The 24,076-nt window shown below is 37.8% G+C and overlaps 1 protein-coding gene across 9 annotated transcripts in view; it reads left to right on the top strand.

Moving 5' to 3' along the window:
• The window catches only part of DENND4A (DENN domain containing 4A), a 133,888-nt gene that overhangs the window by 88,202 nt on the left and 21,610 nt on the right, over nucleotides 1-24,076 (top strand). For 3 of the 9 annotated variants that reach the window (XM_049613771.1, XM_049613769.1, XM_049613777.1), the window contains exons 16-25: nucleotides 3,186-3,321; nucleotides 3,684-3,890; nucleotides 4,228-4,356; nucleotides 4,617-4,758; nucleotides 5,160-5,291; nucleotides 7,455-7,571; nucleotides 8,412-8,546; nucleotides 12,707-13,806; nucleotides 18,339-18,528; nucleotides 23,031-23,125. In XM_049613771.1, coding sequence (XP_049469728.1) covers nucleotides 3,186-3,321; nucleotides 3,684-3,890; nucleotides 4,228-4,356; nucleotides 4,617-4,758; nucleotides 5,160-5,291; nucleotides 7,455-7,571; nucleotides 8,412-8,546; nucleotides 12,707-13,806; nucleotides 18,339-18,528; nucleotides 23,031-23,125 — 2,383 coding nt within the window. The remainder of the gene's footprint in view (nucleotides 1-3,185; nucleotides 3,322-3,683; nucleotides 3,891-4,227; nucleotides 4,357-4,616; nucleotides 4,759-5,159; nucleotides 5,292-7,454; nucleotides 7,572-8,411; nucleotides 8,547-12,706; nucleotides 13,807-18,338; nucleotides 18,529-23,030; nucleotides 23,126-24,076) is intronic. The other 6 variants (XM_049613770.1, XM_049613772.1, XM_049613773.1 and 3 more) reach the window with 4 other exon arrangements.

Below are 24,076 nucleotides of genomic sequence, written 5' to 3'. Positions count from 1 at the left end.
TTCCTAATTTTTAGGTGGTAAGCAAGCTTATCCCACATCCATTATTAAGTTTTGAGGTATAAAAAGAAAAGAATTATAATTTTGCATAATCTAGACTTGGGAAGCTCTATATATCTACATAAGTATCTGTTCTCATAAATGTTGGCTAAATTCAGTTAGGACTCACCCCACCAAAATGCAGCACTTTTATTATAGATTTTGATTTTTGTTTCTCACTAAAGCTGATTTCCTCCCTTTCATCCCCTTCCCCACACACATATTGATTAATGTAATCTGTTTACAAAAATTGAAATAGAGTCAATATTTGTGGCCTTGATTTTGACGATACAATTTTTTAGGCTATTAATTTTTTTGTGAGTGTTTCTTTTAAGCTGTGGAAATTCAGAACTATTGGGAATTGATCGTTGTTAATTCAGGAAGTTTGTTCAGACACTGTGCTGAGTGCTTGGGACATAGACTTGAATGATACATTGTTTACTGCTTTCAAGTCTAGTGGAAAAGAGAGGAAAGTTCTGAGATAGGGTTATGATAGAGTTAGATATATTATAATCTGTGTATCTAGAGGTATATTATGTGCATACACTTGTTATCTACTAGAGGTGGTTTCCAGTATGCATTTATTTTTACTTAGAATGGTATTTCCTTCTAATAAATGGTATGTATGTATGTATTTATTTATTTATATTTTTGAGAGAGAGAGAGAGCATGCAAGTGAGTGAGGGGGAGAGAGAGAATCCCACGAGGGGCAGAGTGAGAGGAAGAGAGAATGTGGAGTCAAAAGCGGGCTCGAACTCACCCGATGCAGGACCTTGAACCCACAAACCGTGAGATCATGAACTGAGCCAAAGTCAGATGCTTAACTGACCTAGCCACCCAGGCACCCCTATTTATTTATTCTTTAACATTTAAAAAAATTTTTTTTTAATTTTTTATGTTTATTTATTTTTGAGAGACAGAGCATGAGCAGGGGCGGGGCAGAGAGAGAGGGAGACACAGAATCCAAAGCAGGCTCCAGGCTCTGAGCTGTCAGCACAAAGTCTGACGCGGGGCGGCTCCAACCCACAAACCATGAGATCAAGACCAGAGCCAAAGTCAGAAGCTTAACTGACTAAGCCACCCAGGTGCCCCTATTTATTTATTTTGAGAGAGAGAGAGAGTTGGGGAGGGACAGAGAGAGAGGAAGAGAGAGAATCCCAAGCAGGCTCTGAGCTGCCAGTGCAGAGCCCAACTCGGGGCTCAATCTCAGGAACGGTGAGAACATGACCTGAGCTGAAATTAAGTGTCAGTCACTTAACCGATTGAACCATCCAGGTGCCCCTAAACTGATATTTCGTTTTATTTATTTATTTTTTTAATTTTTTTTTTAATGTTTATTTATTTTTGAGACAGAGAGAGACAGAGCATGAACGGGGGAGGGTCAGAGAGAGGGAGACACAGAATCTGAAACAGGCTCCAGGCTCCGAGCTGCCAGCACAGAGCCTGACGCGGGGCTCGAACTCACGGACTGTGAGATCATGACCTGAGCCGAAGTCGGACGCTTAACCGACTGAGCCACCCAGGCGCCCCTGATATTTCGTTTTAGATAATAAATGATTTCTTTCTCCAATAATATTTTCTTACTTTAAAGCCATTTCACATCTATCACTGATTAGGTCATAGTTTATTTTCATTGAAAAAGGATTTTTCAGAACATCCTTATTTGTAACTCGGATTAAATTCTTCCTTTTACAGACAAAAAAGCGGTGCAACAGGTGTTTGTGAATGTCAGTTAATTCATAGGCCGCTTGGCTCCTGCCCTTACTTTTTGTCTATTGATGAAGTTGCTCAGATCACTTTTTAAAATTCTGCCTTTTGTCAAAGGTGTTCAAAATCTCTCTCCTAATTTCTTTCTCACTTTTTTTTTTCTTTCTAAACAAGATCTCATATCTTTGATCCCTTTGGTATATTATACTTCTAAGACTTTTGTGGGGAGACATGTTTCACTAATAAAGTTTTGTTTTTTTATGATTTGCTTTTAACTTTTTCAAAATTTAACTTTTAGATTTACGTTAATAAAAAATTGCTTAGCTTGGAAAGTTTCTATTTTTTAAAGAATCTAAGTCACTCTTTGAATTGAGACTAACAATATAATTCTGGTGTAATCATACCAATCATTGGAAAAACAACTTAAATGTCTTTAATGAGTACAGTGGGTCCTCTTAGTGAGAGGCGACTCATATTCTTACATTGTCTGTGTAAAATGATAAGGTAGCAAGCAAGTTTCCATAAGACACACAGAATGGTCTCATTATCACACATGTACATACAATGAATTTTTTAAGGGGCATAGTTTTCCTGAACTCCTTTGCTATTTTATTCCTACTTAACATTCAATATTTATCAATATTTTTTCATTTTACTGAATTTGCCTATAGTAATGTATAATAGATATAGTTTACTATCTTTTATTATAACTGGTTTTCTCAGTTAATTGAAACTATTTGTATGCCCTTAGGAAGATTTTAAAGTAGGTTCATTGTGATGCTCAGGGGCTTCTTCTATTCTTTTCAAAAGCATGTCTTTTTCCTAGCTGCTGCTACCTTTTAAATTCCCAAAATACTTTGCTCTAGCACCCACATTAGGCCCACCTCCTCATTGAGCCGCTCATTCTAATCTTTTCTTCTTCTCCAACCTCTTCAATTTTCTTTCTCATAAATGAGGGCCTGAACCTACTTAACTAACGTGATAAACCAATTCATAATAATATGTTTGTCCTGGAGCACTAATACGTTATTTGTATCTTTTTAAGGGGACAGTTCAACAGTAATATTTTAATCTAAAGCAGCGATTTTAATGACTGTCCTGTCTGAAAGCGTATTGATTTGGTGGACCTTTTACCATCATATTATCTGATATGTTTGCTGTGTATCTACATGAATACTAACTTACAAAGCTTGCTTGATTTACTTTAGGGTTTGATGTCAAGTTCAACAAAATTTAAATATATTTTGCTTTTTTAGCTCTAAAATATATACTTGAGTTTGTATTTGACTATTACAAGGCAACATTAGCATGAATATTTGTTAAGTATATATCATTGTCTGATGGAGAAAAATAGTTGAAATATTGGTCAGAATATTTTTTAGATTGTAACCAGTATGATCATCTATGTGTGCTTGAGATTTTTTTTTTCTTTTCAAAAACAGCTATAATGGATTTCCAGTTCTTAGAAACAATTTATTTGAGAGACCTGAAGGATTTCTACAAACACGAAAGAACAAATTGCCTTCAAAATCAAGTAGTCCTAGTAGCCCTTCTCCCATGTTCAGAAGAACAAAACAGGTACTTTGACAATTTTGTGCTTTTCATATATTCAAGTATTAGAACAAAATTAATGTGATACTCTTTCTTAATATATTTTACTGCCCCGTATATATGAGTAGGTTATCATGCTCCACAAGGCGTCCTGAATTCATAGTAATGTGACTTCAAAACATTAACTAATTTTCCTATCTTAGAATTTTATTTTACACATCTTATAATACACATTCAAGCAGAGGCTTGACTGTATAGTAATTACAGACAGATTTTGTGAGCGAAATATTATAAAAGCATATGACCTGCCCTTATTCAGCATTCAGTTAATAAATAAGAATACTTAAATGTGTATATTTATTAATGAGATCCTTGCATTGTTTTTCTAGGAAATTAAATCAGCCCATAAAATTGCCAAGAAGTATTCTTCCATTCCCCAAATGTGGTCTAGATGTCTACTGCGTCACTGTTACGGACTATGGTTTATTTGTCTGCCAGCTTATGTGAAAGTATGTCATTCAAAAGTCAGGGCCCTGAAAACAGCATATGATGTGCTTAAAAAAATGCAGTCAAAGAAGATGGATCCCCCTGATGAGGTAACAGTTTTTTTCAAATGCATTTTAGGAGCACCTGGGTGGCTCAGTTGGTTAACCATCCAACTGTAGCTCAGGCCGTGATCTCACGGTTGGTGCGTCTGAGTCCTGTAGCAGGTTCTGTGCTGACAGTGCTCTTTCTCTGTCTCTCAAAATAAATAAATAAACTTAAAAAAAGTAATACATGTATTTTAAACATGTTTTTTAACGCATTATTTTAAAGACTTAAAAACGGGAGAAACAATAGCAACTATAAGAAATGAAATAAAAAGCATTACTTTATTTTGGATTTATGTTCATGCGTACTTTGTTTCTGTACACTCTGCGTTTTGTGTTTCAGGTGTGCTACCGCATTCTCATGCAGCTCTGTGGACAGTATGATCAGCCCGTGCTTGCAGTTCGAGTGCTTTTCGAAATGCAGAAAGCTGGTATTGACCCCAATGCCATTACTTATGGTTATTATAATAAGGTAATTACTTTGATTTAGTGGAGAAAAAGTATAACTTTTGTGATTATACACCCTTAATTTGTTGGCAGAAATCATTGATTCAGGCCTTGTTTGGCATTAATTTTGGAGTACTAAAGTATATTTTGTAAACCAAATAAGATTTTTTATTCTATTTTGTGTTGTACAATCGATTTAGATCTTCTTTAGCTTAACTATAAAGCCAATGTACACTCACTTATCAATGTTATTTTACTAATTATTTTATTTTGTTGAATGCATAGGCTGTTCTGGAAAGTACTTGGCCCTCAAGAAGTCGCAGTGGCTATTTTCTTTGGACAAAAGTAAGAAACGTTGTTTTAGGAGTAGCACAGTTCAAAAGAGCTTTAAAGAAACACGCACACTTATCACAAACAACTCTCTCAGGTAATTAAAGGTTCTTAAAGGATGTATATGTTTTACTTTAAAAAAAAAATTCATTGACTAGTTACACTTTACATTTCTTTAGAAATTTTACATAGTTTCAAAATATTAAATGTTTTCTAGTTTTTATTGCCATTAAGCAAATTCTAATATTAGAGTATTTTCCCCTTTGAAAGACACCAAATTTCACTTTTTTCCTGGAACTGTTTAATTATGAAGCTCTGGTGATCTTGCTTTAGTGTTCAGTAATAATTCACAATAGTTATAGTTGGTATAGTTGTATTTTGCTAATTATGTGGCACATTTCGTGTTCAGTATTAGTGGATTATTAGCTTGAGCGACAACTAATGTGTATTTTTGGTATCTCCCTGAGTAGTAAAATGCTGTCACATTGTGTTCTTAAGCAGATGGCAGTGACCTGGATGCTATTAGTCATGGCAGCATGGATAGTGGTCATGGGACACAAACTGTGGAGCAGGCACCTTTTAATACGGGTTTAATCAAAGTATATGCTACTGATGATAGATCTAGTACAGGTTTGTGTGTGCTTATGTATACATTTATTACAGTACATTTTACAAACTAGATTTGCTCATCTGTCTTTTTTAGATTTTAATTTTCAATGATGTATTTAAGTTAACTGTCACTTTTTAATTTTATATGATAGGCATTTGGTTTGATACTGTGTTTAATAATTACATGCTATTTTATTCATTCTTTATTTGAATAGAAATAAAAGTGTGAGAGTTTATTCAAGTATTTAGCCGATGATAATCCAATTAACTCTGGATAGCACACAGATATCTTTATCATGTAATTTTTAAGGATAAATTCTTCCTTGTAATTGTGAAAATGTTATTAGAGGTTTTTTAAAGAGAAACTTTATAGCCCTGATCTGAGTTAATAGTACATATCAACATCAACTTCCTGGTTTTAACAGTGTATTATATTTCATGTCAGATAGTATCATTGAGAGAAGCTGGGTAAACAGTACACAGGAACTCTCTGTACTGTATTATTTTGCCAGCTTCTTGTGACTCTTATACTATAGTAAAATAAAAAGGCATTATAAAAAACTTTTCAAATATATATAAAGCTTGTAGTCTTCTAGCACTGAAGATGCCATTAATTTCATTAAAATATCAGATTTGTACATAATCTTCCTCTAAGAATTAAAACTGACACACTGAAATTTGTTGAATAATTCTGTTCTTTTCATTAGGACAGTTAAAAAAGATACATGACTTTTGTGCATAGTGTAAGAGCCACCTCTTAACAGACAGAAATTTTAAATTAAAAATCTAAGCATTAATAACAAAATATGAAGGCTTCTTTCTCTACATATGGTAACATTATTTTGGTCTGTCTCCTTTTATGCCTACTTTTAAGAGTAATGAATGTAAGCAAATTGTGTTGCAGTGTAATTTTCATAGTTGTTCTTACTTGGCTGGTTTTATATTTTGATCATGCAATATGAATTAATCCGGGTTATAGTAGTCATCTTCAGGCATTCTCTCTTAAAAATGAAGAAATCAATTTTATTTTTTAGTTTTATTTTTATTTCAGTAATTTCTACACCCCACGTGGGGCTCGAACTCACAACCCTAAGGTCAAGAGTCGCACCTTCTTCTGACTGAGCCGACCAGAGGCCCCTCTATCTTTTGTTTTTAAGTGTGGCTTTTGAAAAGTTTACTTTAAAGCATTGCAGAATCTAACAAAAGCATGAATTTCCATCATGATCATCTCCATATTTTTAAATTTGTATTTTCTGTACAAATGGAGCCAAAAGTTTGATTAGAAAAAATACAAACTCAAAATTATAATTTTAAAGTAAATACCTAGTGATACTTAATACAGTTTCTTTACACAGTTCTTTATAGGTTTATAAAACCGTTCAATATATAGCCTCTCTCATATAGTCATAACTGCTTTGTGTGTTATAAATCTGGAGACTTGAAATCCAAACCAAAAGGTTGAGTGGTTTGCTTAAAATCGTGTCTCCTAAGATGGAGAAATAGGATTTAAAACCTTGTATTTTGATGCTATTCTAGTGAAAACAATTTGCTGAAAATTACAGAGGACTTCTTGAACAGCAATGTATTAGAAGTTTTCTTCTATCAGTGCAGGGTTTGCTTAACAGTGACACATTTTTTTCTCATTCCCATGTATCTGTACTCAAGTGCAATTCAGTAATCATTCTGTTGAACTTGCAGAAAAATAATTACCTATCAATAAATTTAAATAAACCCAAACCTAAATGATTTTTGGGTAGAATCATTTATACATTTGGGTTCAGTGATCTGCGTGTGAATGTTCTGTCAGGAATTCCCTGCAGATTTTTCTTCTCCATTGCTTAGCTGGAACTTAGACTTTAACCTGGAAAGGTCATGGGCTTAAAGAACATCTGGTTAGTCTGTACCTTTAGGATCCCAGACAGTAGTGTGAATGTACATAGTCTCTTTTGACTGCGGTGTGGAGCCAGAAATGTTACTTTGCGATCATCCCTCTCTTGCATTAGTAGAGATGGAGGAGGGGGGCTGACAAAATAATGCTTTCAATTGTAAGTTATCCAGAAAATTTCTCATCAGGAAGTCTAAACACTAGTGTGTTGCTCCTAAATCCAGTTGTTCTCACTAAAGAAGCTTATGATGAACAGCAGAGGGTTTTTGTTTCTTTTTTTTTTTTTCTCTTTTTCCTAGGTGGCCAGTCTGATCTTGGGTATAATTCATTATCTAAGGATGAAGTTAGAAGAGGGGATATATCTACTGAAGAAATTCAAGAAGAAAAAGATAAGAAAGGGAGTGATTCTAGTTCCCGTAGGTATTATTTAAGTTGATATTGTATAAATTTGTGTAAGTCTATTAACGGAAAACACAAGTGGCTTCAAGTATAACAGTACTGATTTTATTTTCCAAGTTCCCATTATGACTCCTCTTTCCTCACATTACAGGCTCTCTTCACCACCTAATGTTCCAACACACAAATACTTTATGTGTAAAGTGTCTCGTCTCAGTGGCACAACACTCTCCAATCAAATTCTCTTCTCGTAGTACAAATATACTACAAACAGTGGCTCTTTTCTAAGGTTTAACAATATTTTTATGTAATGCTTTGTTAATGGTCTGTGACTTCTATTTTTCCCCTTTGGCCACCTCCATCAAAAGCAGTGTTTCACAACCAAAAAGAAATACAAAATGTGTGGACCTCACACATGACCAGTACTTAGTAATTTGATACACGTCTTGAGGCCTCAAATAACTGCAATCATCTACTTGTGATTGACAAATAGATGTAGAGGTGTTTGGTATTTTCTAATCACCTATTTTAAGATAGAAATATTTAGGGGGTGCCTGGGTGGCTTAGTCGGTCGGGCGTCTGACTTTGGCTCATGTCATGATCTCACAGTTCGTGAGTTCGAGCCCCTCATCGGGCTCTGTGCTGACAGCTCAGAGCCTGCAACCTGTTTCAGATTCTGTGTCTCCCTCTCTCTGCTCCTTCCCCACTCGTGCTCTGTCTCTGTCTCTCTCAAAAATAAATAAATATTTTAAAAAAAAATTTTTTTAAGATAGAAATATTTAGAACTGAAAGCTTCTTCTCTTTATACCTTCTATGAAGTACATAGCTTTTATCTTAATGATTCATTTTAATCTTTACAGTATCAGAGAGCGAGAGTGCAAAAGGAAGTGCTGATTGTCTTCCTGAGCTTAATTATCAAAGTTCTTCCAGTATAGTTCGCCCCAGTGGCACCGGTAACAATGGTGCTGATAAAATATCAGAAGAAGGCGCTGCTGGTAAGTTGAACAGTACACATCTTTTGAGTTTGGAATGATGGACTTTCTGGAAGGGGGAAGTGGGAGCAAGTGAGATGATCCATCTGAGGGTACCTTACACTTACCAGTTTTTAAATGAAGCATATAGTTCTTTTTGTTGTTGTTGTTTTAAGTTTATTTATTTATTTTGAGAGTGAGAGAGTGAGCACGAGCGGGAAAGGGGCAGAAAGGGAGAGAGAGGATCCCAAGCAGGCTCCGAGCTGTCAGTGCAGAGCCTGACATGAGGCTTGATCCCACAAACCATGAGATCATGACCTGAACCGAAATTGGGAGTCGGACACTTAATTGAGCCATCCAGGAGCCCCTGAAGCCTATAGTTCTTTAATCGTCATTATTGTCCCTGTTTTCTCAGAAGCAAGAGGATAGTCTTCCAGATAGTTTAGATAATAATACCTAATATTTTTTTTCTTTTCAGAGTGCTTTTTGCATATTATTTTGTATTTGTTAATAGAACAATGCTTAGATTAAGGAGAGAGGATATAAGCACTCTTTTATAGATGAGAAGACTAAGGCATATTCTGACAGTTGACAGGTCATATAAGTTATCACCTAATTAATGGAAAAGAGTGTTTAGGATTTGGGATAATATTTGGTCTCACAAATTTTCATCAAATCATTTTTGGGAGAGGGGCGCCTGGGTGGCTCAGTCGGTTAAGCGTCCCACTTCAGCTCAGGTCATGATCTCACAGTCCGTGAGTTCCAGCCCTGCATTGGGCTCAGTGCTGACAGCTCAGAGCCTGGAGCCTACTTCAGATTCTGTGTCTCCCTGCCCCTGTCTGCCCCTCCCCTGCTTGTGCTCTGTCTCTCTCTGTCTCTCAATCATAAATAGTTGTTAAAAATTTTTTTAAAAAAACAAAACATGTACTGTCTCTCAACAGAAAAAGTTTGCAGCGCCCCCTGCTCTAGCTATCAAAAAAAAAAGTTAAATGATCTATAGCCATCTTACTTTGCATTTCTTTATTAGATAATTGTTAAAACTAAAATGTTAACATTTGTTTCATTGGCGTTGTGGAATTGCCTCACCACCATTTAGTCCCTCCTAGTCATTGTCTAATTATAACTCTTAATACCTTGCCTTTGGTAGTCTTTGCTCTGTAGTTCTTCCATTACTATCTATTCATGCTTGCCTTTTTCCTAAGATCTGCTTTTATGACCTTGCTGTTTTAATATGATTATAAACCATCCTTTGATCCTGACATTTTGTCAAAGTAATCAGCAGCTGACTCATTGTCTGACTTTTGTCTTTGCTGAACAAGTCAGGTTTTAAAAGCCTATGATAGGACCACCAGCCACATCTATCTCCTTTTATCGGGAAAGCAAAAACTTTTCCAGAAACCCTCAAAAACTACTGCTTTAACATTACTGGCCAGAATTATGTCACAGAACTGCCTGGTCCAAGGAAGTTACGTAGTTTGTGGCTCTGTGTCAGAGGCATGAAGCATCCAGCGTAGTCTGGTGGACCTTAGCATTTATATGAACCAAGGATTGGACTGATTTAACTGTAAGTAGCCAGATAGTATTTTAGGCCTTGCAGGTCACACACAGTTCTGTCACCTAATCTTCTTTGTGGGTGTGTGATTTTTACAACCTTTTAAAAATCTAAAAACCAGGGGTGCCTGCGTGACTGAGTTTGTTAAGCATTCTACTCTTGATATCAACTCAGGTCATGATCTCATAGAGATGGGATTGAGTTCCCCGCCAGACTCTACGCTGAGCTTGGATCCTGCTTGGGATTACCTCTTTCCCTCTCTCTCTGCCCTTCCCCCATGTGTTCTTTCTCTCTCTCTCTCTCTCTCTCTCTCTCTCTCTCGCGTGCGCGCGCGCGCGCGCTCTCGCTCTCTCTTTCTCTCTTAAAAATAAATAAACTTAAGAAAAATGAAAAAACCAGGGGTGCCTGTACAAAAACAGTCAACAGACCAGATTTGGGTCAGAAGCATAGTTTGCCCTCCCCTGGTATAATTTGATAACCAGCTTTATTTGCCTTCAGGCTGTAGCATGGTTTTGACTTTGCAAGGGAACCCTTACACAGCTATTTAAATGCAATCCCAGAGTACTGTCTTTGGGTTGTAAAATTCCTTCAGGTCCAGGTGCCTGGGTGGCTCAGTCGGTTAGGCCTTCAACTAAGGTCACAGTCTTGCGGTTTGTGAGTTTGAGCCCCGCCTCAGGCTCTGTGCTGACAGCTCAGAGCCTGGAGCCTGGTTCACATTCTGTATCTCCCTCTCTCTCTGCCCCTCTCCTGCTCGTGCTCTGTCTCTCTCTGTCTCTCAATAATAAATAAACGTTAAAAAAAAATTCCTCCAGGTCTTTGATAATATATAATCTGTCAAGCAGGAGATTTCTCAGAATATTAAAAGAAAGCATATTTTTTATTTTTTATGTCCTTAATCATAAGGTGATATAGAAGCAAAGAATAAATTTTACCTTTCTGTTATGCTGTTTTCCCTGTTAATGATATATGCTTATTATATTATTACTTGTTATATTATTACTTTTATCTCCTATCCTGTTAAATGAATGCATCACATGGCAAGAAAAAGGCACATTTTTAATAATTGCCTGGTGATAGCACACTAATTCTGTTGGATAAACATATAAAAAGAATAGTTAACAATACCATACCTAGGCTACCACTTTAGAGAAGACTCCCACGTAATTAGAACAATTAAGGTGATCAGAAATCTAAATGTCTGCTTTCAGCCTTGGTATCTAAGTAATTTGGCAAAAAGCAGTGAAAAGTGTTTCTGAGTAGAAAGTAGCCATTCACATTTGACTGTTATAAACTTGCAAACCATATGTAAAACAAAGGTAAAATTATTTAGCCATATCTATAGTCCTAGGATTTAGAGCTTTTTTTAAAATAATTTTTCTATATGGGGTAAAACTAACGTAGCTGCCTTTTATTTGGTTTGGTTTAGCATTTTTTGTTTTGTTTTTCATTTTTACAGGCAGAAGTCTTAGAATCTCAAGGTCATCTAGTACAACCACGATTGCGTAACTGTTGCTTAATCAACTTAGTAGAATTAATATAAATTTATTATTAAATATAAGAAAGGTACATTTACAATTTTTTTTGAGTGCGCACAATGTTACAATAGTTTCAGGTGTACAACAGAGCGATTTAGCATCTCTAGACGTATGGTGTGCTCCCCACAGTGGAGCTACCACGTATCACCATACGACACGATTACACTATCACTGGACGTATGCCCTGTGCTGTGCCTTTTATTCCCATGATTTCTTTCTTCCATGGTTGAAAGCCTGTATCTCCCACTCCAAGAAAGGTAAATATTAATCTTAATTTATCAGTTTTAAAAACCAGTACACGCTGGGGGCCTGGGTGGCTCCATCAGTTGAGCATCGGCCTTGGGCTCAGGTCATGATCTCATAGTTTGTGAGTTCAGGCCCCACGTCAGGCTTTGTGCTGACAGCTCAGAGCCTGGTGCCTGCTTCAGATTCTTTGTCTCCCTCTCTCTCTGCTCCTCCCTCACTCACAATCTATCTCTGTCTCTCAAATATGAATAAATGTTAAAAAAAATTTAGGGGTGCCTGGGTGGCTCAGTCGATTGGACATCCAACTTCGGCTCAGTTCATGATCTCACCACTCGTGAATTTGAGCCCCACATCGGGCTCTGTGCTGACAGCTCAGAGCCTGGAGCCTGCTTCGGATTCTGTGTCTCCCCCTCTCTCTGCCCCTCTCCTGCTCATGCTCTGTCTCTTTCTCTCAAATATAAATGTTAAAAAAGATTTTTTTTTATTTAAATAAAAATAATTTTAAAAAGCAGTACATGTTAATGTCTCAGAGCATACCTTTCATAGTCAGTCATGTCTGGACTTGAATCCCACTTCTTTCACTTAAGGGCTGGGTAACTTTGGGCTAGATAATTAATCTCTCTGAGCGTCAGTTTCTTCTCAACCCGTAAGGATGTTGGAATGATTGTAGTAAGTAATGCGAGGGAAGTGCCTAGTTAATGGTGTCTGTCAACTAAGACGGTACTCAGAGGAAATAATTCAGTGAGTACTTGCTATTATCACTTTCATTACTTAGTATTTTCAAAATGTAAGACACCTTACATTTGCACATGACATTTTTCATGGCTAAAAACACTTGACTTGTTTTTCAGAAAGCACATCTGAGCTGCTCTTAATGTCACCCTTTGAGGGTCCAAATGAAACAGGAAAGAGTCCAAGCAGATGCTTCAGGAAAAGACATAAAAGTGACAACGAAGCTGATTTGCAGCAGCGACTCTCCTGGGGAAGCAGAGAGCGCAGTCTTAGCGGAGGAGTACTGGTGGGACTTGTGCTCAGTAGAGTCAACCAGGAAGCAAATCCTGGAGACATGGCCGAAAAACTAGGAGCTGACGCAAAAATACTTTCAAATGTGATCTCAAAAAGCACAAGACCAACTAGTCTTGATATTGGAAAGCCACCTTTGAGATCAAAAAGAGACAGTCTAGAAAAGGAATCTAGTGATGACGATACACCTTTCGATGGTTCCGATTGTTTGGCAGATAAAGTGGATTCTCCCGTTATTTTTGATTTGGAGGACTTAGACGGCGAAATAGATGGGTCAAAAGTGGGATATGTTGCTTCACAAAACCCCAAGAGGACTCAGCGTCTCAGCAGCAGCTTTTCAGTAAAACCCTCTGAGAAAACGGATGTCGCCACGGGATTTGATCCCCTCTCCCTTTTGGTGGCTGAGACTGAACAGCAGCAAAAAGGGGAGGAGGAGGAGGATGACGATGACAGCAAAAGCGTTTCAACACCATCCGCTAGGCGTGATTTGGCTGAAGAAATTGTGATGTATATGAATAACATGAGCAGTCCGTTGACGAGCCGCACGCCAAGCATTGATTTACAACGGGCATGTGACGATAAATCAACTGGTAAGAAAAGTCCAACACTGGTCAAGGCGTGCAGAAGATCCAGCTTGCCTCCTCATTCTCCTAGGCCGATGAGACTTACCAAATCTAAAAGTTACACGAAAACGGAGGAGAGACCAAGGGACAGACTCTGGTCTTCTCCGGCCTTCTCACCTACTTGCCCATTTAGGGAAGACTCTCAAGATGCATTAACCCATTCGTCACCTTCATTTAATTTAGATACACTGCTAGTACCTAAACTAGACGTTCTGAGGAACAGTATGTTTACTGCTGGGAAAGGAGTTGCAGAGAAAGCCAGCAAATGGTATTCAAGATTCACCATGTATACCACCTCATCTAAGGTAAGTTCTGTTTGTGTTTTCTACTTTCCCTTTTACCCTCCTCCACCACCAAAAGCCCCTTCCTTGCAAAGATGTCCGTTTTCACCATTCTCCTTAAACACAACTTGACCAAAAAGGAATCTTGGGATGCGTAAGGTTTGTAAATATCAGAACCTGAACTTGAATAATAACTTCGAAAGAAAATTCACTAACCAAGGGTTATGTTTTTAGTTCACTTTCGAACGAAAATGATTGTAGCTGGAGTAAAAATGAGTGTTATATGAAAATGCCTACTGAACTTCATTATTTCCTTCAAAATGGGGATTTTTTTTTTCAGGTACTGTCTAGCATGCCTTCAAAATTATCAGCCGACATAGGATTTTTCCTCCTAGTTAGGATGCAGTAGCTTGTGATGGACCCACTACATATCTCTCGAGAGCAAAAAGCTAAAGGAAATATAAAGTATCTGTTTAAAGTCATCAGACATTTGCTAAAGCAACTAGAAAGTACTGGGGCAAGATCGTAGCAAGAAGAGAATAGCAGAGAGGAGCCGGACACGCTACAGCTACGTTTCCCCTGAGGGCATTTGTTGAATCTGAGCTCAGAACTGGGAGTTGCAAATCCCTTATCAGAGGACTGAGGAGAGGTGAGGGGCCACAGAGCTTTGGGGATCTCGTAAAACTGGGAAGACAAAATTAGAGGCTTGAGGGTCCTCAAATAGCACCAATTTTTTTCCTTCAAGATATGTTCCAAATACTGATAGTGCATGAGACAAGAGGCTAAAAAGGTAAGCCGAAAGTCTCTGACGAAAAAGAGTTTTCAGCAGTTTCACGGTGTCGGGAATACAGTTGCAAAGAGTTCCTAAGTTCTTAGGGGGCGGGAGTGGAGGCAGGGAGCTTCGATAAGCACACGGAGCCCTTAGTCAGAAGTCCTACAGAGCCATGCTGTTGGCAAACCAGAGGTGGACTACACCTGACCAGAATGGCACCCCGGGCTTGTCTCAGCTCAGCCTGTGATTAGATGAAGATAATCAGCCTTATCGAACACATGAAAGAGTGTGCCCTTTCTAGAGGAAAAGAATATCATTAGAGTCCTCGTGATTTTTTACATATAATTTTTTATATTCTATCATTTAATGAAAAATCGCTATACCAAGAGATGGGACCGTAACTAAAAAACAAAAGAAAAACAGGGAGTGGGAAGAGACCTTCAGGTGGTCCAAATAGTTAACTTAGCAGGAGACTTTTGAAATACTTTTAGTATGTTCAAGAAAATTGAGGAAAAAGTGAAAAACAGCTGCAAAGGTAGAAAGTTTCACTGGATAATTATCCATTAAAAAGAATCAAGTATAAATTCTAGAACTGAAAAAGATTTGAAATTAAGATTGCAGTAGTTCAGTAGTTGGATTTAACAGCAGACAAAGCACAGAAAAAGAAAGTAGTAAACTAGATGGAAACTCAGTAAAAAATATCCACTCTGAAGCACAGACGGGAAAACAAATGGAAAATACAAAAACAGAGGTGGGATTTAGTGACAGTGCCTAACACTGATGTAACTGAGTTCCAAAAGAAGAAAGAATGAGATAGAAGGAACATTTAAAAAGCGAATTGCCAAAGATTTTCCCGAAGTGACTAAAGATGGCAACTCACATATTTAGAAGATCTACAAATGTCAAGCAGAATAAATGCAAAGAAAACCATACTTAGGCATCTCCTGTTAAAATAGATGGAAATGGAATACAAAGAGGAAATCATAGAAGGAGCCAGGGACAAGAGCTGTCTTACCTTCAAATGGAACAACAGTAAGAAACCGACACTTGTCTTCTGAACAGAAACTTTGATGTCCGGAGATCCTGGAAAGACCCTTTTAGAGCGCTGAGAGAAAACTGTCACCCTGTTTTCCTACACCCAGCAAATATCATCTCTAAAAATTAGGGTGAGAGTCCCAGTTCCACTGTGGTAATTTAAGGCCACCAAAGCCCATCCCTCCCCCTGAATGTAACTAAAATCTCCAGACAAAACACCAAAAACAACTAAGAATTCTGAAAAAGCAGGCAGGTTGTGGGGAGGGACCCAGACAGAGGTGAATTCCCCATTTTCTTTTCTCCTGCATCTTCACCCCAAGAGCAGGTCCAGTCACTGTGTGGCATGACAGCCCTGGCAGCTGAGACTTCAAGAGAAACCCCACAGTTCCTGGGCAGAGGAACCAGAGAAGGGGGGCAGCTGTGAGCTGGAGAGTTTGAGGGGAATCTGAGAGAAGGGGATTCCCAGATTCTGTGAATGCCCCAAACAAGAGTCCCTTGAGCGACACGTGCACGGGATAAATGCAAACCAGCAGAGACGAAGCTTAGAGGACTAAACTAAGAATTGTCACTGCCTATAAAAATTGAAACACAAATTATAATCAGAACATAACCTTATTGCCAGCCTGCTGTAGCAAAAGCATGTGTTCTCCAAGAGATTATAACAGTACCCAGACTCCAAAACATAACGTTCATGGTGTCCAAAATAAAATCCAGAATTGCTTGATAGGTAAAGAACCAGGAAAATGTGACCCAATTCTCAAGGGAAAGACAACCCTGAGATGACCCAGATGTTGAAATTATCCAACTGAAACTCTAAAGTAGGTATTATAACGAGGTTTCCTGAGGTTAAAGAAAAACACATTTGGATAAATGAAAAGGAATTCTCAGCAAGAAATAGAAACTATTTTTGAAAAACACAATGTATAACTAAAAAAAAAAAGTCTGAAATAAACTCATTGGATGGGCTCAGCAGAATGGAGAGGGTAGAGGAAAGAGCCTCAGAGACTTGTGGGACAATATCAAAAGATATAACATATAATTGGAGTTCCAGAAATATTAGAGAAAAGGATTGTGGTAGAAAAGATATCTGAAGAAATAAATAATGGCTCAAACTTCCCAAACTTGGTAAAAGATTTAGATTTACAGGTGTAAGAGGCTCAGTAAACTATTAGGATAAACTCGAAACCACATCTATACACACATAAGCAAAACTGCTAAAAAGCAAAGATATCCATCTACTAATAAAATGACTGCTGGGGGTGGGGGGAATTAATAGAAAATATCCTGAAAACTGTTAAAGACAAATGACACATTACCTACAGAGGAATGAGGATTTGAATGACCATATATTTTTTATCACAATCCGTGGAGGAAAGAACACACTGGAACCACACCACGAATGTGCCAAAAGACCTGTCAACCAGAATTCTTTATCCAGTGAAAATACTCTTCAGGGGTAAAGGCGAAATAAACACATTTTCAGATAAAGGAAAAGAATTCATGGCCAGCAGTCCTGCTGTATAAAATATGCTAAAGGAAGTTCTTCGGGCTGAAGAAAATGATACCACAAGCAAAACTGTACCTGCAGGAATGAAGGAAGAACAAAATACATGGTAAATAGTTGTATAATATAAAAAAATATACTTTTTTATCTCTTAAATTCCTTAAAATGCTTATAATTCTCCAACCTAAAACTTATGACATGTTACGGAATATGCAACATAGGTACATGTTTTACAGTGGTGAAGGGATTCACTCTGCTGACATTCATTAGTTATTATATATGAAGTGGTATGATAAGAACCTGAAGTAGGCTGTAAATGATTAGGTGTGTATATTCTAATTCCTAGAGCACCCACTTTAAAAACACAATGCGATGTGGCCAAAAAAAGCCAATAAAAATGTTCAAATAATCCTAAAAAAGAACAACTCAACACACACACACACACACACACACACACACACACACACACCATGACTAAAAAAATGTAAATTGTATTATCTGGGCAGTAGAATTATAGATATTTAAATTTCTTTTAAGTTTATTTACTTATTTTGAGAGCAAGAGCAAGCTTTGGAAGGGCAGAGAGAGAAAGGAAGAGAGAGATTCCCAAGCAAGCTCTGTGCTGCCAGTGCAGAGCCCAGCCCAAAGTGAGGCTTGATTCTGTGAACCTCAAGATCATGACCAGAGCTGATATCAAGAGTTAGACGCTAACTGACTGAGCCACCCAGGCACCCCCCCACTCCAATATTTTTCTTTATACAAAAATTCATACCTATCAGATGTTCATATGTATTGTTGATGTAACCAGCAAAATATTTAACTTAACATTTTGGTGTTCTCAAAAATGAAAACTGGAAATACATGTCTTTGAAACCTAGGTTATTATGGAAAACAATAAAATGTAAACATAAATTTTAATAGAATGCAATTCTAATGGTATCATCCTGGGCTGGGATTTGCAGGGAGGGAAAGGAACAATAAATGAAGAGATTCAAAGTCAGCCAAGGGTATCTTACTAGCAGGTATCTGCTTTGATCTAACTCCAAATGTTATCTAAATGATTTCCAGCCCGCTGTTTGTCCAAATTAGTAGCCCTTGTGAAATCGGTTGTTTTCTTTCTGTAGACATTGTAATGTTGATTAATCGATCATCTGAGTAATTAGGCATTTCCTCTGCCTTAGGAGTGACATTTTAAATAATTAACTTTAAATATGAAGGAAATTAAGCTTATAATTATGTCCTCAGGATCAAAGTTCTGATCGTACCAGTCTTTCTTCAGTGGGAGCCCAGGATTCTGAATCTACCTCTTTAACAGATGAAGATGTTTGCCAGGAGTTGGAAGGAGCCACTTCCTCCCAAGAGAGCAGTGCCACTTCAGGGACTAAGGGAATTGATTTCAGCAGAACAAGCCTGGAAAGTTCTGCCTCCTTAGAAGGTGTGTCCACACAGCTTGGTCATACTGCATTTTATATGTGGTGCCTTTACTTGTTTTCCTTTGTTTTAATTTTGTAAAAGATTTGCGTAGCTCCAGATCTCCAAAACAATAAGAAACCCAGGCACTTTTAGAGAGGTGTGCCTTCCAGCCCCACCCCTTCATCTGGTTTTCTCCCTGTGCCTAGAAGTAACCATTTTTATTCATTTTGGTTTATCCTTTATTGCTGCTGCTATAAAAATATAGGGATGTGTGTGTTCTTACTGCCTCCTTGGCTTCTTACTCAAAAGTAACCTACTTTCCCACTCCTTGTTTTTTTCACTTAACAATGTATCTTAAAGATCATTCCATATCATCACATAGCATTGTCCCCTGTTCATTTTTACAGTTGCATGGTCAATCATCTGTGGATATGTCATAGTTCATTTTAATCACTTCCCTGTTGACGGACATTAGGTGTCCAGCCTTTGACTAGTATCAGTGATGCTATGACGCATGTATGTCATATTATATTTTTGACAGGGTATCTTTGGAAGATACTCAAAAATTCTCCCTTGAAGTGGTATTGCCAAGTTGCCTTCCTCGGGGGTATGCTGTTTTGCACTCCCACTGGCAGTATATAAGAATACCTATTTCCCCACAGCCTTGTCAACAAAATATGTTAGCACACTTTTGGATTTTTTGCCATCTGATAGGTGAGGACTGTATTCCAGTTTGGTTTCATTTATATTACTCTTGTAAGTTGAGTAACTTTTTATGTGTTCAAGGACTATTTGTATTTCTTTTTCTATGGACTATCTTTTGCCTGCGTTTCACTTGTTGGCCCTTTTTTTTTTAAGTTTTGATAGTTCTTTTTTTATATTAGGGAATCCTTTGTGTCATATAATTGTCAGATATTTCCTTCCAAGTGTGTTAAATTTCTGTGGGTATTTTTGCCACACAGAAGTTTTTAATGTTATGTCATCAAATTTCTCAGCATTTCCCTGACTACTTCTGGATTTTGAGGTATTAGGAAAGATTTCCCCTTCCAGAGTTCGCCAGTGTTTTCTTCTGACATTTGTTTAGTTTTCTTTCTAACATTTTCTGAGTTCAGCAGACTTTCTCTGTAAAGGGCCTGCTTTAAATAGTTTAGGTTTTGTGGGCCACATACATCTGTCACATATTCTTTTTTCTCATTTTCTTTAAAAAAAAAATTTTTTTAATGTTTATTTTTGAGAGAGAGACAGACAGAGCATGAGCGTGGGGGGGGGGGTGGGGGGGGTGGGAGGGGAGGCAGAGAGACAGGGAGACACAGAATCTGAAGCAGGCTCCTGTCTCTGAACTGTCAGCACAGAGCCCGACACAGAGCCCGAACCCACAAACTGTGAGATCATGAGCTGAGCCAAAGTCAGACACTTAACCAGCTGAGCCACCCAGGTGCCCCCATCGTTTTCTTTTTATAACAACAGTCTGAAAACCATTCTTTGCCCTTGGCCATACACAAGTAGATTTGACACCTGATTTAGATATTTAATACATTTGAAATTTGTCCTAATGTATGATGGGAGGAATGGACGCATTATAGTATTTTTTTCATTTGCACCTTTGCTATTTTAAAAAGTTTTTGTTGTGGGGATTTTCAAATGTACACAGGAGTAGAAAGAATAGCACAATGAATCCGCATTACCCTTCACCCAGTTGCAACAATTGTCAACAAATGACCAGTCTTGTTTTATCTTTCCCCCTCCTATAGTCCCAACATTTTTTCCTTCCCCACTGGATTATCTTAAAATAAATCCCAGGGGCGCCTGCTTGGCTCAGTCGGTGGAGTGTCCGACTTTGATTCAGGTCACGATCTCATGGTTCATGGGTTCAAGCCCCACATTGGGTTCTGTGCTGACAGTTCAGAGCCTGGAGCCTGTTTCAGATTCTGTGTCTCCCTCTCTCTCTCTGTCCCTCTCTCGCTTGCACTCTGTCTCTCTCTGTCTCAAAAGTAAATAAACATTAAAAAAAATGTTTTTAAGTAAATCCCAAACAGCATATAATTTTATTCATCAGTACTTCAATATGTAGCTCTAAAATATAAGGACTTTAATGTTTTATATTGTTAAGAAAACGGAATTCAACCAAGTAAATTTGAAGATCTAACTGGCTTTCTTAAACGATTCATGAATTGGGCAGCATGCCATCTAGCAAGTAGAAGGGAGCTCCAAATTATACAAAACAGAAGGTTTTTATAGAAGGGTGGGGCAAGAAAGTTATTAGCAAAAGAAAAAGAATTTTCCAGGCGAAGTCACTTTCCCTGGGGAGAAGCAGTCTTACCATGCAGATGACTTCATCTTCCTTTGTGAGATGGAGGGGCCCATGTGGCAGACTCCTTGGCACTGGTTGGAAAATTCCTGACTGACTGGTTAAAACTATACTCTAAGGGAGGTTGAAACTGCAATTTGATTAGATATAAAGCCCTTTTGGGAATTCAGCCTTTATGATGCGTTTTGGGGCCAGGGGTTTTCTTTTCAAAAAAATTTTGTTTAACATTTTAGTAAAATCATGTATTTCATAAACTTATTTTTAATTTTATTAATATGCATGTAATGCGTATACTTTTATGTATGTAAATACATTTCAGGTTACTCAATTATCAGTACTCAGGTTACCCCTAAGTAACCAGCACTCAGATCAAGAAACAGAACATCAACAACATCCAGACCCTCCTGTCCTGCCCACATCTAGTCACTGCTCCCTTCACAGATGAACGTTGTCTTCTAACACTATATGTTAGCATGGCCAGTTAGGAACTCATAGCATGTGTCTTTTGTGAAGCATTTGCTGTTTGAAAACATAATTATAATATTATATTTTAATGTGATAATATATAACATTTTATATCAAATATTCACTTAGTTTAAATTTTCATATTTATCTCATAAAGCTCTTTTTATAGGTGGTTTGTTCAAATTGGGATCCAGACAAGGTCCACTTGTCACATCTGGTTAATATGTCTGTTAACATTATGTTTTCCTAAGATATGTTTTATCTTTGTTACCTCTCTTTTTTTCCATCTTGTCATCCATTCATGAAGAAATCGGCTCCCCCCACCTCTTTTGAATAGACAAGAACAATTTATTATGCTAAGAAATAAAAGTTACCTTATAGCCTGATTCGTATTTATCACAATGAATATTTATTCTGTGCTCTAGATTAATTAGATACAAAAGGTAGGCTGCCCACATAAATAATTACAGTACTCAAGCCTAATAGAAGGTATGAGAAGGGAGTTTTAACTAGCTTTAGCAGAGAGGAATTACAGAGGGTTATGGGGAACCATGCAGGAAAGGACTGCAATACCACCAGCTCTCAGTAGCTTAAAGGTTGATGTGAGGCTTCAGCTCTCTCTGTCCCTCTCAACGCATATGTGAGGCACAACCTAGGACCAGTGGTGGCAGATCTAGAACAATTTTTTTTTCATCGTCATTTATTTATGGAAGCAATCAGGTCATTCGTCTGGATTATGCCGATTGCATCCCCATGACTGGTGTTTAACACGTTTTCCCTTCTTTATTTCTTGTGAACTGGTAGTTTATCCCATGACTTATTTTTACCTTTACTTTATAAAAATGTAAGTGTTTATAACATTTTGTAACTATTGAGAAAAAAAAGAAAAGAAATGGTATGGATTACCTTCAGTTTTACTAACAACATATAATAGCCACTGTCAACAAATGATTTGACCACAGAACTCCCCTTTGTTGTTGTTTTTGTTGTTGTTGTTTTAATACCAACTAATATCCGTTACTCTGAAGAATACATTTGGAAATTCTTCCCTCATGTTTAAGAACAAGATTACTGCACCAGATCTTAAAAGATCCTTACAAGACAGAGAATTGCTAGTAAATCTTTTTTATGATGGGAAATAAAATTAGCTATTTTATGTTTTAGACCTTAAAACTGAACACATTCTTGTATTTTTTTAATGTTTATTATTTTTGAGAGAGAGAGAAAGAGAGCATAAGCCGGGGAGGGACAGAGAGAGAGGGAGACACAGAATCCGAAGCAGGCTCCTGGCTCTGAGCTGTCCACACAGAGCCTGACATGGGGCTCGAACTCACGAACCGCAAGATCATGACCTGAGTCGAAGTCAGCACTTAACCTACTGAGCCACCCAGGCGCCCCCACATTCTTGGATTTTAAACATGGAAAAATAGAAACAGCGAAATGGTAATGACAAATAACTAGAATGCCTTGTAGCCTGTATGCACAAAGCGCTTCCTCAGTGAGTAGTGAATGAACACCCCTAGCATGTGGGGATCTGTAGGATTAGAGCACATGTCCTTAGGTTTGTACTCAAAACAAAAATGTATGCCTTGAAAAGCATTTTTTCACTATTTATTTGGTTTGTTTCTCAAATTGCTATTTTAAACAGAACAGTTTGACATTTTATCAGAGGATTTATGAAAGTGAAAGATTTTCATAGCCTTGGTCATTAATTGTAATGGTTTTGCTTTTTGTTTTTTAATCATGAGCAGGATCCCTGTCGAAGTTTGCCCTACCTGGGAAGTCAGAAGTGGCATCTTCCTGCAACACAAGTAATACAAATATCTTCCAGAACTATGCAATGGAGGTACGATTTGAATCAAAAGAGCATCTTCCTGTACTACTTATACTACTTAGAAAACTTCTGTTTCTTAAGTATTCGTGGCTTGGGGTAGAGTAACTAAAAAGTTAAACAGAGCATCTGAAAATTTCAGAATGTATACGGCACCTGAATAAACTGAAAGTATCCCATTCTTCAGAACACTGAAGTCCTACTGCTTTACCTTTTTAGAAAAGTCCCATGCTTCCTTTGCATTTATTAACATATAAAAGCATTTTCATTTTCAGTATTTCTAGTTATCCCTTGTTATATGTATGTTCCCTTTGAATTAAAAAAATAATTTTTTTTAATGTTGATTTATTTTTGAGAGAGCATGCGAGAACGGGAGGGGCAGAGAGAGAGGGAGACAAAGAATCCAAAGCAGGCTCCAGGCTCTGAGCTGTCAGCACACAGCTGGATGAGGGGCTCGAACCCACAAACCGCGAGATCATGACCTGAGCCGAAGTCGGACACTCAACCAACTGAGCCACCCAGACTCCCCTGTTCCCTTTAAATTTTTATTTTACATCTGAATCCCTTACAAACCAGCTTTGCTGTGCAAGCACGTGGCATAGCAGTGTTGAGGAGGGGCATGGAGCAGTTTAGCATTTGTGTGCCATTTTTCCATCATGTTTTTCATTCTTTGTGTCGGTTTGACGTGAATAACTGTTCAATATGCTTCTTGTATGTCCTATTTGCTCACAAGGAAAAAGTTACACTTTTACACTTTAAAAGTTGTCCCTAAGTTTTAAAAATGTTTTTAGTGTTTTTAGTGTTTATTTTGAGAGAGAGAGAGAGAGAGAGAGAGAGAGTGTGTGTGTGTGTGTGTGTGTGTGAACGGGGCAGGGGCAGAGAGAGAGGGTGACACAGAATCCGAAGCAGGCTCCAGGCTCTGAACTGTCAGCACAGAGGCCAGCACGGGGCCTGAACCCACGAACC

This window comes from Panthera uncia (genome assembly GCF_023721935.1).
Source record: "Panthera uncia isolate 11264 chromosome B3 unlocalized genomic scaffold, Puncia_PCG_1.0 HiC_scaffold_1, whole genome shotgun sequence".
NCBI lineage: Eukaryota > Metazoa > Chordata > Mammalia > Carnivora > Felidae > Panthera > Panthera uncia.
The sequence above is the reverse complement of the archived record's forward strand: the minus strand, read 5'-3'. Positions and strand labels throughout refer to the sequence as shown.